The sequence below is a fragment of the Penicilliopsis zonata genome (assembly GCF_001890105.1).
Source record: "Penicilliopsis zonata CBS 506.65 unplaced genomic scaffold ASPZOscaffold_5, whole genome shotgun sequence".
In the NCBI taxonomy this organism is placed as follows: Eukaryota; Fungi; Ascomycota; class Eurotiomycetes; order Eurotiales; family Aspergillaceae; genus Penicilliopsis; species Penicilliopsis zonata.
The window spans coordinates 855,028-867,102 of NW_019208915.1; the positions used below are offsets into that span (position 1 = coordinate 855,028).

A 12,075-nucleotide genomic window follows, 5' to 3' on the forward strand; every position below is an offset into this window, starting at 1 on the left:
AGGCGCTGATGGAGCAGGCGGATTTCTTTTTTTGTTCCTAATTTTTCGTATTGCTTCGATGCAACGCTCTGCTTTGCTACGAAGATACACCTAGATTAAAAGTTTGAAAGAATAGACTAAACTGTCATTTCTACGCTATGCTTTTCCTATGCACCTAACATGAGCATCCATGTATATCAAGTAAAACTATTTATCTTGGGCACGTCGCCTCCACGCTCCATCATCTAAAGGCTCCCATCTTTGATCCCAACCGGACTCCGTCTCGGCCGCTTCCAAAGACTCGAATGGCCGCTGCGTCCTCAATCTAGACGTGGTGGTAAGGTCGTCTGCGTCGGGGCGCTCGTAACCCGATAAATCGAGGATTTTCGTCCGCAAGGGCGCAGATCTGCTCCAGTCCAGATTCAGGGAGAGATTGTCTTCGTACCATTTTCTGCAAGATCCTGTCAGGTCGTCTGCCGAGGCAAAGTCGAGCTGCAAGACGCCATCTATGATTCCTGCGTAGATCGTCGGCGAGGATGGGGAGGGCGAGGACAAGGTGTAGATTGGACCCCGGTAGGATCGATCGTTAGAAGTGCGATGGCGTCTCCTTTGATAATGGATCCCGCGTCCATTCACGGGGGGGTTGTAGGATAGGAAGAGCGAGAAATTCTTGCGTGAGCCGGGATTCCGATTCCGCGGTCCGTCCGCCATTGAAGACATCCTGCTGGAGGGGGTTGGAGGTGGAAGCCCGAGACCATGTTGGGAATCAAGATGCTTGCAAGTGGTTTGCATGCGGAGATCGAATATCTTCAACACCGAGTCGCCTCCTGCTCCCACTAGAAACCGGTCGTGGCCGAATGGTTGGAGGCTGTATACCGGGTTATTGTCTGTCTCGTCACGGTAGGTTGAAACAAAGGGTTCCGGGGAGCGAAGGTCATGGACTCTAAAAACACCGAGTTAGTCTGGGTCTACGAATATGAAAATGATTCAAGTAGAGGTGAAGCATACCGGATAGCCCGGTCTCCCCATGCCGCCAGGAACACGTCTCCAGAAGCCCCGCCTGCTGTCTGGCAAGTGAGAGGCGCTATGCCACTCACAGTGGCTTTCCAGGACATACCAGCACGTTCTTCCAGGTCTAAGGACTCGACACCAATCTCGCGGCACACTGACACCGTCTCAGGCGTGATCGTGCAGATCGACAATGAGTTCATTAGACCACCGGTCCCCACGGCGATTCGACTAGGCGAGAGAAATTTCGAATATCCATGGCGAGTGCCGCTGTCTGCGGACTCGAGCCGGAGGGACCCAAAGGGTTCAACTTCAGCCTCCTCGGAGACTGTATGGTAAAGCCCAATGGAGCCGTTGTCGAAATGGGCCGCCAAGATGGGCTCGTTTCCATTACTGAGGTCAGTTCTGACGAGCTCCTGTCCGTGTGTGACGAACTTCTGACGATACTCGTGTGTCTTCTCCTCCGGCGAGACGGCCAGATGCACAAGATCCCCACGCACACGACCGAAAATCAAGTGTTCGTGTCCATCCTCCCGGGCGCTGTGATGAGTCGGTTTGAGCAGGTGAACACCGCAGATATCGTCGTAGCTGCTGATATGATCCAGGTCATTGAAGACAAGCCATTTCTCCCCAGCGCTTGCACCCGACTCTTTGATTCGGATCATCAACTCATCTGCTGCTCCCCACGCCACCACCTCACGCTTATCAGCCCATTTCCCGCCAGTCCACAACTCGTAAGAGTCGATCGCCGGGCGGTAACCAAGCGTCGGATTGTCTCGTCGAGTCGCCCGATGGGACCCAATCTTCACCGCATCCTCAGCCGGAAGCACAAACCGAGCTATCACAGCGTGTCTGTCCAGCGCCCGGGAGCGAGCCGTCAGGGCCTGCGCTGCATCCCTCCAGAAGGAAGGCGTCTGGATATACGGGAACCGGCTCTTGACAAGCGCTCGGAAAATACGAGAGTCCTCCGCGGTAACGATCTGGTTCAGCCGACGACACGTCTGAGACAGGCTCGCCAAAGCACTTGCTGTCAGGAGATGTGTTGCAATTTCGTAGATAATCTCAGAGGGTAGATCTGCCAACATCGTCTTAAGTCAGGGTGATATCCTTCAGCTGTCGTCTTCGATCAGTATTTGCATACAAAGACCTCCAGACATAAATCCACTGCAAACTCACATGTATACAGTCTATGGAATCTTCTAATAGAAAGAGTCGCTTAATTCCCACAAATACAAAATACGCAAAGGGAGCCAGGACGCTAGATTATCGAGGAGCTGAGCCATGCTGGCGGAATACTTTAAAAGTATAACCCAGCAGTAGACATACTGAAGAGAATAATAAAATAAATCAAAGGTATCAAACAGGCAGTAGTGCTCGTGGAGAATGTTCAGTGTTTATTCAGAATTGTATCCAGGCAGCAAATGGCGAGAGATGAAATCATATTTCACCGCCGTGGGAGGAACGATTTCTCTTATGTCATCCTCTCTTATCATCTGCTTATCACTTCAGCTTCACTTTGGCTGTGCGGGGAAAGCAACCGGGGAAAACGAGACTGAAGATTCTTATCTTTGGTGACAATTACTAACGAAGAGATTGGATAGGAACTGCGTTATCTGTGTCCTTATATCTGAAGGTTACGTTCCCCCCGTCCCGAGTTTCGTCAATCTTGGAGAGAAACCGTCTGCGTTTCTACTGTCTAATAGGAACTATAGACGGGCTCCAAATGGCGGTCTCACCTGTACTGATGATAACGGCTGCTTTGGCAGTGCTTCTGGTTGTCTACACGTACGTGATTCGACCGGTTTTTCTGTCTCCCCTGTCAAAGATCCCCAATGCACACTGGTCAGCCCCGATATCTCCTGTCTGGATTCTCTGGGTACGATTCAAGAGCCGCAACAATCGCACTATCCATGCCGCTCATGAGAGGCTAGGCCCTATCATCCGTCTTGGGCCTTCGGAGATCTCGATCAATTGTGTGGATGAAGGTATCAAGACGGTGTACACTGGGGGGTTCGAGAAGCATGAGTGGTACCCACGGGTGTTTGGGTCATTCGGGTGAGATTGAGGGCCTTTTGTTTAGCTTGTAGAATGGACTTTTTGGTGGCTAATAAGGATGTGTCTAGGACGGTGAGCATGTTTACCATGACGGACAGCAAATCTCACTCGAGTCGCAAGCGGATGCTCTCCAATATATATTCCAAGTCTGTTCTGCAGTCGTCTGCACAGATGCGTGTGATTTCACATACAATCATAGTCGATCGTCTCTTGCCGATTCTGCGCGAAGCAGCCGTGTCTCAGAGTCCAATTGATATGCATGACCTGGACCAAGGTCTCACGATGGATTTTGTCTCCGCGTACCTCTTTGGCCTGAAAAATGGCACAAATTTCCTGCAGAATAACTCCTATCGGCAGACCATGCTCCATCTCTACCAGAGCAGAAAACCGTTTGAATTTTATCATCAGGAGGTGCCGGACTTGGTTTCTTGGGCGAGATACCTGCGGATTCCACTGATACCCAAGTGGTGTGACGATGCAAATACCGTCCTCGATGCATGGGGGTTGGGGCTCTGTGATAAGGCGGAGGACGATGTTGCATCATCGGAGCTGGGTGTTGAGCCAGTGGTCTATAAGCAATTGAAGCAGGCAATCTTGAAAAAGCAGGCCCCAGAAAAGGAAACGGACCTGGGAGCTCGGGAGAAAGAGCGGCTCGAGATTGCGTGTGAGATGTATGACCATTTAACAGCCGGTCATGAGACCAGCGCTGTGGCCCTGACGTATCTATTCTGGGAGCTCTCCAAGGACGCAGATCTGCAAAAAGAACTTCGCAAAGAGCTACTCACGTTGGAACCAGCTATTATCTTCCCACGGTCGTCGTCGACTGCCTCGCCCCAGCTGCCTTCAGCCAAGTCCATCGATGGCCTTCCAATACTCGAGGCGATCATCACGGAAACACTGCGTCTGCACGCCCCGATTCCAGGGATTCAGCCGAGAGTCACTCCGTATCCATCGTGTCAACTGGCTGGATACAGCGATATCCCCCCCAACACCAGAGTCAATGCGCAGGCGTGGTCATTGCATCGAAATCCAGACGTCTTTCCAAGTCCAGAGACATGGCAACCCAAGAGATGGATGGATACCACTGATCCGGTGAAGCTGGAAGAGATGAAGCGATGGTTCTGGGCTTTTGGAAGTGGCGGAAGAATGTGTGTGGGTAGTAATCTAGCTTTGCAAGGTATACTCTCTCTCTCCTTCTCTCTTTCTGAAACTTCATGGCTAATTTATGGAATAGAAATGAAATTAGCGGTGGCATCTATATATACCAATTTCACCACGACAATTGTGAGTGACGATCACATGGAGGAAATCGACGCCTATACAGTCAAACCGCGCGGAGAGAAGCTCGTCCTTCAGTTCAATTGGGCTGCTAATTAGGCAGTTGAGCTGAATAAACTGGCAGCTATTATCTACATTCTAAACACTAGTGTCAGACGCTGGTCGGTCAATGACATGGATGGTATTGGTGATATGCATAATATACAGTGACAAGTGAAATACATATTCTTCGAAGAGCCATAATCCCAAACTCCAATAAACAACTATCGCTGAAAGCTCACTCAGAGGGTCTCCTGTATACCACGACCCCATGAACCCTCTGCAACCCCTTATCTTTCCAAAATAAAAATCATCTCAATCCCAATACTCTAGCCCAGAACACCCTGCTTCTTCTTCGGACCCACGACCTTCGGGTACATTCTCATGAGGTGGTAGTTGATCGTATTCTTGTGCTTTCCCTTGGTTTTCTAGAAGACATGAATTAGTCACTAGATTCACGCTTTTCATAGCTGTCAAACCACATACCGGCGAATCCATGCACTGTCTCAACTGTTCCTCGAACGCCGCACAGCCTTCCACGCTGTAATTGGACGACGCCCAGCAGTCTGACCATTAGTTCCGGCAAATAGAAGACATAGACATTTCTGTTCAAATAGGACGACGTACTCAGAACGGTGGACATGGCGTTCACACACGGGTTCTGCTCATGCTGGTTCGGACGACGCACCCGGAGATGAGGGATGGTCTGCAGACGAACGCCGTTGAGGCGAGTGGGAGCTCCCTTTCCAGGCATAGCGACAGCTCTGGATTTGCGTAGTGAAAGAAACAGGGATGGGATCTGATCGGAGGGTCGACAATCCCAGCAACACAGCCTGTTTCAATAATCCTTAGTAGGCATTGTTGAAGCTGTCGGGCCAGAGCCATATTTTTCTCCGAGGATGACATAAGCATCGAGATAGCAACCACTCAATCAACTACAAGGCATCATTTTAACCTACAGGTATTCCTCACTTCTACAACCATGCCTTTTCCATCGATAGAGTATGGACCGTGTCTACATGCGAGGAGCTCAATCGTTTCGATTTGCACACGCGTGCAAGACGCAGATACTTGAAGGAGCGAGACACTTTTCGGCTGCGACAAGGGAGCAGACAGCAACGACGAGGCAAAATACGGAGGCAACTACACAAGATGAAGGGCCGGGAACAGCAGAAAAACGCCACGAGGAGGGGCCTATGGCCCGTCGATTGTCGGAGATGACTGAACAGGCGATGCTGGAGGGTGGTAAATCGGCTCGCAGAACGATAGACCAGGCGGGGTTCTCGGAGGAGCTGAAGAAACAGCTCGAGGAGCGACTCGCTGCGAGCTCATTCCAGAGCGACCACGCTGCAGCACATTCCATTGCCAATATACCGGTGATTGCCCTCTTGATATGTATAAGATATATGTGCTAGATTTCTCATGCTAACCCATCAGACGAGTGCTGGACAAGGAACCAGAGATGTCGCTGGCGCCATGCCGTGGACCGGGACGGAAAGCGTGCACGATGCCACGCTTCGGATGCTCGATAGCTCCAAGAAACCCGCTCGAGTGCCCTTCAAGATCCCGCAGCCAACTCCTGTCAAATTCCAGATCTCGCCGAAACAGAACCAGTCGCCGGGGCTGCGGCTGGCGCGGGCCAAGGAACACAGCTCGATCTACAGCCTGAGCCAGAACACGGGGCTCTCCGAGGAGGAGAAGCAGGCGATGCACCGGGAGATGAAGGAGCGGTTTTCGCCCGGGGCGCGTGCGATGCCGATGACGCTGCAGGGCCTGTCGTCGCTTGCGAACGAGCGGATCGAAGACGCAATGGCGCGCGGCCAGTTCAAGCGGATTGCCCGAGGAAAGGGAATAAACGTGCAGACAGACCACAATGCGAACAGCGCGTTCATCGACACGACGGAGTACTTCATGAACAAGATTATCAAGCAGCAGGAGATCGTGCCTCCCTGGATCGAGAAGCAGCAGGAGCTCGCGCGCGAGATCGACCGCTTCCGCTCCCGAATACGCAACGACTGGCGACGGCATGCGGCGCGGTTGATCGCGCGAGAGGGCGGGTCGCTCGACGCTCAGATGCGACGGGCGCGGGCGTACGCCGCAGCGGAGACTCGACTCGCCGACAAAGCCAGAGTGGAGGCATCGTGGCGAGAGACTAATCCCGAGAGCTCAGTCAGCCAGCTGAACGCAGACGGACGGATTGTCTCCCAGTCATCCATGCCAACTTCGACTGAGTCTGCTGGCAGCTCTGCATATAATTCCGAATCTGCTCCAGATCCAGATCCAGACCCCCTTCCGATAGTACCTCCCCTCCGCGACCCAGACTATCTAGCCATCGAGCGGTCTTACCATGAGCTCGCGGTACACACCATCAACGCACTCGCCCGCTCATACAACCTGCAAGCCCCACCCATCGCGCAGAAACCATATCTCAACCTCGAGCGGGAGCTGGCGGCGTGCTATGCGGACGTGGCTTCTAGCCTCGCTGACGAGATCTACCGGCGCGCGACGGAGCGTGTTCGGCCTTCGAAACCAGCTGCTTCGCAGACGGCACCGAGGATCATGCAGACATTAAGCACGACGCAGGCGTCTCGGGTCTACGACGAGGATAAGTCCAAGGGGTACGGGCTTAAGGAATTATGGAAGGATCTCTTTTCCAAATAGGTCAGTTGGGTTAATCATCACTCTATGAAGATAGTATAACAATGTGTGTGTACATTATCAGGAAAGAATAGGGGTAGGTCTGGTATTACAAGACTAAGAATAGACCCAAGCACGCAAATAGCTTAATACCTTCCCTTCCACTCCTCACCGTTCATGCTCGATCCAGGAGCTGGATGAAAACAGGCTCGCCACCTACCACCCGACAAAACTCCTTCCACTCCGCCCAGAGGGCACCCACGGCTGTAGCCGAACACAAGAACACAATCGACATAATCAGACCATAGAGAATGCGAACCAGGCCAGTGAAGCCAGCGGTATCCGCATCGGTCGGGTCGACGTGTTGCACCGCAAGCTCCACGGCAAGGTACCCGACCAGAGCGAGCATAGCTCCCACTACGAGAGAGCCCACCGCGGCCCAAAAGTGCGTCTTGAACTTTTTCTTCCATTGCGCCGTCCGAAATTTGCACATGTCGAAAGACCGGCGGTTCTTGCTTCGCTGCAGCAGGACTGGGAGACTGAAGGCCGCCATGGCAAAAATCGTCAGGATGATCGCCACCGCCAGCATCCCCTGTGACACTGATATATCCTTCAACAAGTTCCCCTCTTCTCCCCATCGGAGTTCATTCCCATGGCCGATTCCTCGCCTGACAGGCGTCGTCGTCGTCGTCGTCGTCGTCGTCGTCGTCGTCTCTCGGCGCCGCAGAGGTATGATAAAGTTGTGCCATGGAATTTTGGGCCAGCCGCTCTTAGCCCAACCGGCCTGGGCCAGGTCCGAGTCTCCAAATGGCAGTCGAGACACGATCTCTAGCTTACCCAGCCAGATCTCGTTGATGGCGTTCCCGGGCTTGTAGAAGTGGTCTGACTTGACACCGTGGACTGCGGAGAATTTGTGGCCCATTCTGTAGACTAGCGATTAGACTGTCAATAACTATTGGATATAAAAGGAACGAATGGAGTTCTAGTCAAGACAAGACAATTAATTGTAAAGTAGTGGTTGTCTGTTGATATTCTGTGCTCTGTTTTGTTATGCTCCTGGAGCATTGTTTTTTCAAAAGCTGAGCCGTGCCTTCCTTACCACGACACCTCTCCTCCTCACCTCCTCATCTCCTCCCCTCTACAATGCCTCTACAAGACAGCTCTAAAGAGCGAGTTCTTCTCGGACTCAGAATCAGAGCATATATAATATGACAGGCAATCAAAAAGCCACCCATAGATCCAACCACCGTGCCAAGATGGTGGCTGTGGGCCCGGCGCGTATTCAACCTCTCAGCGAGCACAGGTAAGAGCTCTCACCGTCTCACTCTATATCGGGCCACTCAGTGACTGGGATTGCAGAACATCTTAGTTTAAAGACTCGAGATGTCACAACTGCCCGGTAGCGCTGGGCTGTCATTCGAGCCGCTCCTGCAGCGTGGCTGTTCGCCTGTCACATCGTCACACCCAATCAGTCGTCCATTGCCTGGTGGCAAGGCAGATCCTTGTCACGAATGGCTACGGGCATATATCTCTGGGTCTGTTTCCGGGGGAAGATATGCAAAGGATGCAGGTATCGCTGCGATTCCGATGTGATAGAGAGTTACTCTCCCGAAGAATACTTAAGTGGTTGATCTCTGCGAGGGTAGTACGAGAATGAGGGGCTTCCTACCATTCTCGATGCCTGCGGTGGTCGTTGCTACTACTACTACACTTTTATTTCTGCTTCCGTCTCTCACTACTGCTGGACCGGCGGCTGGTCGAGTTGAGAGCCGGTCGTATCCTCCTCTGGAACCCCTCGATAAACCGTTGCTGGCCATCCAGGTGGGCTGCATCGTCGGGGCGTACCTGATCTCGGTTGTTTTTCTCTTGACGCTATTTGTCTTCGTGGGCCGTCGGTTACGCAGAGCAGTGCAGGCATCCAACTATTCGCTTCAGGTGGAAATGATGACGCCGTTGAAACCCTCGTTCGCCGTGAATACCAACCCGGTTGGCACTCAGGCGACCCAGCCTAGTACCGTCAGCCCTAGCCGCACCAGTGCTTTCACCGGCTCGTTTAGTAGTCTGGTAAAGGGCCACAAGCACCAGAACTCAGGCAACACCAGCGTGGTCACCATAGATGAGACGGTGGTCGCGTCGGACCGGCGTCGGGCACAGGATGAGATGGAGAAGCTGTACGCGGCGGTGATGGAGCACGACGAGCTCAAGGCTGCCGGCCTGGTCGATACCAGTCCAGTCTCCTACGCAGCCCCGTCCCCGTCCCTGAGAGAAGAGGAGCCAACCACCCCGCCTCTCCCATCTCCCCGTTCTGCCTCCTCTCGTCGCTCCAGGATGTCTCCGCTGTCGCTCTTCAGCTCGTCGGGACGACCAGGCAATCCGGTGAGCTCCGACAAGCTCCACTCCCCCCGCTCCATCCGCAAGTTGCCCATCATCTCGCCGCCGTTCCGCTCGCCGGTGGGTTCGACGCATGATGAAGAACACATCCCGCTCAGCCCTCGGATGTACAAACCGGGCCCGCCGCCGCCGGCGCCTAAGGCTGTTAGCTGGGCCAAGCCCTCGCCGCGCCCCAGTGAACGGGCGCCAGCGCCAGCCCCCCTCAACCTGAGCGCGGGCAGTCAGCCCGGGTCAACCCCCTCGTTGCCCCTCCGCGAGGCATACCCGCCATCGAGCGCGCCCGCGACCAAGACGACCATCCTCGAGCGACCGGAGAACCTGCAGCGGATGGGAGGACCTCGGACGGGACTGGCAACGCCATATAGTCCGTACATGCCCTTCACGCCAGTGACGCCGATCACCCCGAGTCACATCGTGACCAAGCGGCAGCGTCGCCAAGAGGGGCGAGAGAAAGGGCTGCAGGTGCTTCTGGAGGACGACATGGTCAAGGCGAGCGATGATATGTGGGGATATTAGCATTTTTTCTTTCTTCTTCTTTCTTCTATACCCTGGACACGCAACTTACTACATAACTTTTCATGACGAACTGAAGAGTACCTACCTAGGCATCACCATAATTAATTGCCTTGAGTTAACTAAACATGCATGCAGGATGCACGTAGTACGGAGTACCTTACGTATGTTGCTGTTAAAAAAAAAACGGACTCGCCACCCCCTCCTCTCTCTTTCCCCTCCTCTCTGCCATCCAAGCTCCTATCCAAGCTCCCTCTCACAACGAATAGGCCGCCATGACCGCCCCGTGGGCTCTCTACTACTAGAACGAAGCATGGAAACACAGCCATGCAGACGGCCCAAGGCGCCCAGGGCTCCTGATCCCTGGTTCTGACGCGATGGGGGCTGACGAGTACCAGGAGCGACACGCCAGTGCCAAGTGCCCCGCTAATCATGGTGTTTCTAAACTGTAAGACTGAATAGATATTAAATAATAATTAACTCTTCCCTCTTCTAATTCTCTCTGTTTGTCCTTATTCTATCTCTGTGTTTATTTGATTGGATTTACTGCTGTCATGCTGACGATCCTCTCCTCCTCGCAGTTGCGCACGCTGCTCCTCTCGCTGACCCGCGAGGAGATTCTCTCTCTCCAACGGAACCTGGCTAACGCTCTCCACGAGTACTCGACGGGCACGCAGGAGGCAGGCTGTGCGGCGTCGTACCAGCCGCCGCGGACGGCCATCACCCGGCAGGATGGACGGACGACCCTCTTCATGCCGGCGAGCACGGGGCAGACGGTCGGCATCAAGATGATCTCGCTCAAGGATCCGGCTGGGGGGGACAACCAGGCTGGCTGTGTGGTGGATACACATCTTTCGGTACAGGGGAGTTCCTCGCGAGGAAGTCGGTCGCCGCGTGGACATAATCCGCGAGACTCGATGGCCTCTGTGGCCTCTGATCTAAGCGATCTCTCTATTTCCTCTCAGGAGGACAACAATTACAACAACAGCAGCAACTTGCTGGGTTCGAGCGTGGCGAGTAGCAGTGGTAATTGGAGCAGTGGGGAAACCAGCGAGGCTTCGTCGTTGCCTGCGTCCGGCTGCGTCAACCGACAGTCGGTCTCGTCGACGCTCGGGGCGTGGCCGGGAGCAGGCACGCGGGATACAAGCCCCCGGGGCAGCGTGACGCTGTTGGACGCGCAGAGCGAGCCGTTCGGCCTGATCAGCGCGCAGGAGCTGACGGCGTTCCGGACGGCGTTGTCGGCGCTGATGCTGTTCACGCCGCGGCGGCGGGTACGGACGCTGACGGTGTTCGGGGCCGGGCGGCAGGCGTACTGGCACATCCGGCTGGCGCTGACGCTGCGGCGCGACGAGATCAAGCGGGTGTACATCCTCAACCGGTCGTTTGAGCGGGCGGCCGCCCTGCTGCGAGACATCTACTCGGCGGAGAACAGCGGGTGGCGCGGCGGAGTCAAGTTCTCGGCGATGAGCAGTGATTTCGTCGAGTACACACGCCTTCGGCGCGAGGCCGTCCGCAAAGCAGACGTCATCTTCTGCTGCACACCCGCCGTCGAGCCCCTGTTCCCTGCCGAACTGCTCACGGCGCGCGAGGGCCGCCAGAAGGGGCGTCTCGTCAGCGCCGTCGGCTCGTACAAGCCGCACATGGCCGAGCTGCACCCGGATATCCTGCGCGACGAGGCGGACGGGGCCTCGGCCTCGCACCGCCATTACCACAAACATACGCCGCGCAGTGGCGTCGTCGTCGTCGACAGCCTCGAGGCGGCGCTGCAGGAGGCCGGCGAGATCGTCCAGTCGGGCCTCCAGCCGCAGCAGCTCGTCGAGCTCGGTGAGCTCCTCATGGTGAAACGCGCCACTGAGGGAGGATCGGACGAGGAGAAAAGCCTGCACGACTGGGTCGAGCGTGGGAATGTCGTCTACAAGAGCGTCGGCCTGGGGCTGATGGATTTGGTGACGGGGGGGGATCTGATCCGCCTGGCGAGAGAGAGAAATATCGGCACGACAGTGGAGGATTTTTAGCTTCTGCTCTCTACTGTTGTTTTATTTCTATTGTGCCTTTGCTACCATGTTTTCTTTCTTCTGTCTATACCCGTTGCTATATCTATCTATCCATACCTATACCAGATCATCGATCTACGCCTCGACTATCTTTTTATCAGACCATAACATATTGATTCCT

General features: G+C 54.5%; 7 protein-coding genes across 7 annotated transcripts; 4 read left to right on the top strand and 3 right to left on the bottom strand.

The window, feature by feature from the left end:
* Positions 1-121: 121 nt before the first annotated feature.
* On the bottom strand, positions 122-2,402 carry ASPZODRAFT_114822 (hypothetical protein). Its single transcript, XM_022721092.1, has 3 exons — positions 2,164-2,402; positions 988-2,100; positions 122-922 (listed from the first exon to the last, which is right to left on the bottom strand). The coding sequence occupies exons 2-3, from the start codon at positions 2,070-2,072 to the stop codon at positions 187-189; spliced, it is 1,821 nt and encodes a 606-aa protein (XP_022582266.1). The 5' UTR covers positions 2,073-2,100; positions 2,164-2,402; the 3' UTR covers positions 122-186.
* A 308-nt stretch (positions 2,403-2,710) lies between these two features.
* On the top strand, positions 2,711-4,419 carry ASPZODRAFT_63070 (hypothetical protein; the record flags this gene model as incomplete). The annotated part of the gene is made up of 3 exons (XM_022729123.1): positions 2,711-3,042; positions 3,111-4,219; positions 4,277-4,419. The coding sequence occupies 3 exons, from the start codon at positions 2,711-2,713 to the stop codon at positions 4,417-4,419; spliced, it is 1,584 nt and encodes a 527-aa protein (XP_022582267.1).
* Positions 4,420-4,703: 284 nt separating this feature from the next.
* ASPZODRAFT_29592 (hypothetical protein) lies at positions 4,704-5,113 on the bottom strand (the record flags this gene model as incomplete). The annotated part of the gene is made up of 3 exons (XM_022728189.1): positions 4,704-4,787; positions 4,846-4,925; positions 4,987-5,113. Coding segments are annotated over 3 exons (291 nt in total), but the record flags the coding sequence as incomplete, so codon positions are not given.
* A 228-nt stretch (positions 5,114-5,341) lies between these two features.
* ASPZODRAFT_151208 (hypothetical protein) lies at positions 5,342-7,020 on the top strand (the record flags this gene model as incomplete). Its single annotated transcript, XM_022725714.1, has 4 exons — positions 5,342-5,413; positions 5,499-5,735; positions 5,797-6,528; positions 6,568-7,020. The coding sequence occupies 4 exons, from the start codon at positions 5,342-5,344 to the stop codon at positions 7,018-7,020; spliced, it is 1,494 nt and encodes a 497-aa protein (XP_022582269.1).
* ASPZODRAFT_131323 (hypothetical protein) lies at positions 6,906-8,131 on the bottom strand. The gene is made up of 2 exons (XM_022722731.1): positions 7,082-8,131; positions 6,906-7,020 (listed from the first exon to the last, which is right to left on the bottom strand). Exon 1 carries the CDS (start codon positions 7,916-7,918, stop codon positions 7,172-7,174), a length of 747 nt encoding a protein of 248 aa, XP_022582270.1. The 5' UTR covers positions 7,919-8,131; the 3' UTR covers positions 6,906-7,020; positions 7,082-7,171.
* Positions 8,132-8,173: 42 nt separating this feature from the next.
* Positions 8,174-9,963, top strand: ASPZODRAFT_1775274 (hypothetical protein). Its single transcript, XM_022727081.1, has 3 exons — positions 8,174-8,299; positions 8,356-8,649; positions 8,706-9,963. Exons 2-3 carry the CDS (start codon positions 8,552-8,554, stop codon positions 9,901-9,903), a joined length of 1,296 nt encoding a protein of 431 aa, XP_022582271.1. The 5' UTR covers positions 8,174-8,299; positions 8,356-8,551; the 3' UTR covers positions 9,904-9,963.
* Positions 9,964-10,272: 309 nt separating this feature from the next.
* Positions 10,273-11,989, top strand: ASPZODRAFT_131326 (hypothetical protein). The gene has a single exon (XM_022722732.1). The coding sequence runs from the start codon at positions 10,455-10,457 to the stop codon at positions 11,913-11,915; it is 1,461 nt and encodes a 486-aa protein (XP_022582272.1). The 5' UTR covers positions 10,273-10,454; the 3' UTR covers positions 11,916-11,989.
* The last annotated feature ends 86 nt before the right edge of the window (positions 11,990-12,075 follow it).

What these genes read in the sequence shown, in the direction of transcription:
- ASPZODRAFT_114822 (XM_022721092.1), bottom strand. Translation starts at nt 2,072, where the DNA reads ATGTTGGCAGATCTACCCTCTGAGATTATCTACGAAATTGCAACACAT. An exon ending in TGGGGAGACCGGGCTATCCG is followed by an intron (nt 923 to 987) that starts GTATGCTTCACC and finishes CGGTGTTTTTAG; the next exon opens with AGTCCATGACCTTCGCTCCC.
- ASPZODRAFT_131323 (XM_022722731.1), bottom strand. Translation starts at nt 7,918, where the DNA reads ATGGGCCACAAATTCTCCGCAGTCCACGGTGTCAAGTCAGACCACTTC.
- ASPZODRAFT_1775274 (XM_022727081.1), top strand. Translation starts at nt 8,552, where the DNA reads ATGCAAAGGATGCAGGTATCGCTGCGATTCCGATGTGATAGAGAGTTA. An exon ending in TCTGCGAGGGTAGTACGAGA is followed by an intron (nt 8,650 to 8,705) that starts ATGAGGGGCTTC and finishes TACTACTACTAC; the next exon opens with ACTTTTATTTCTGCTTCCGT.
- ASPZODRAFT_131326 (XM_022722732.1), top strand. Translation starts at nt 10,455, where the DNA reads ATGCTGACGATCCTCTCCTCCTCGCAGTTGCGCACGCTGCTCCTCTCG.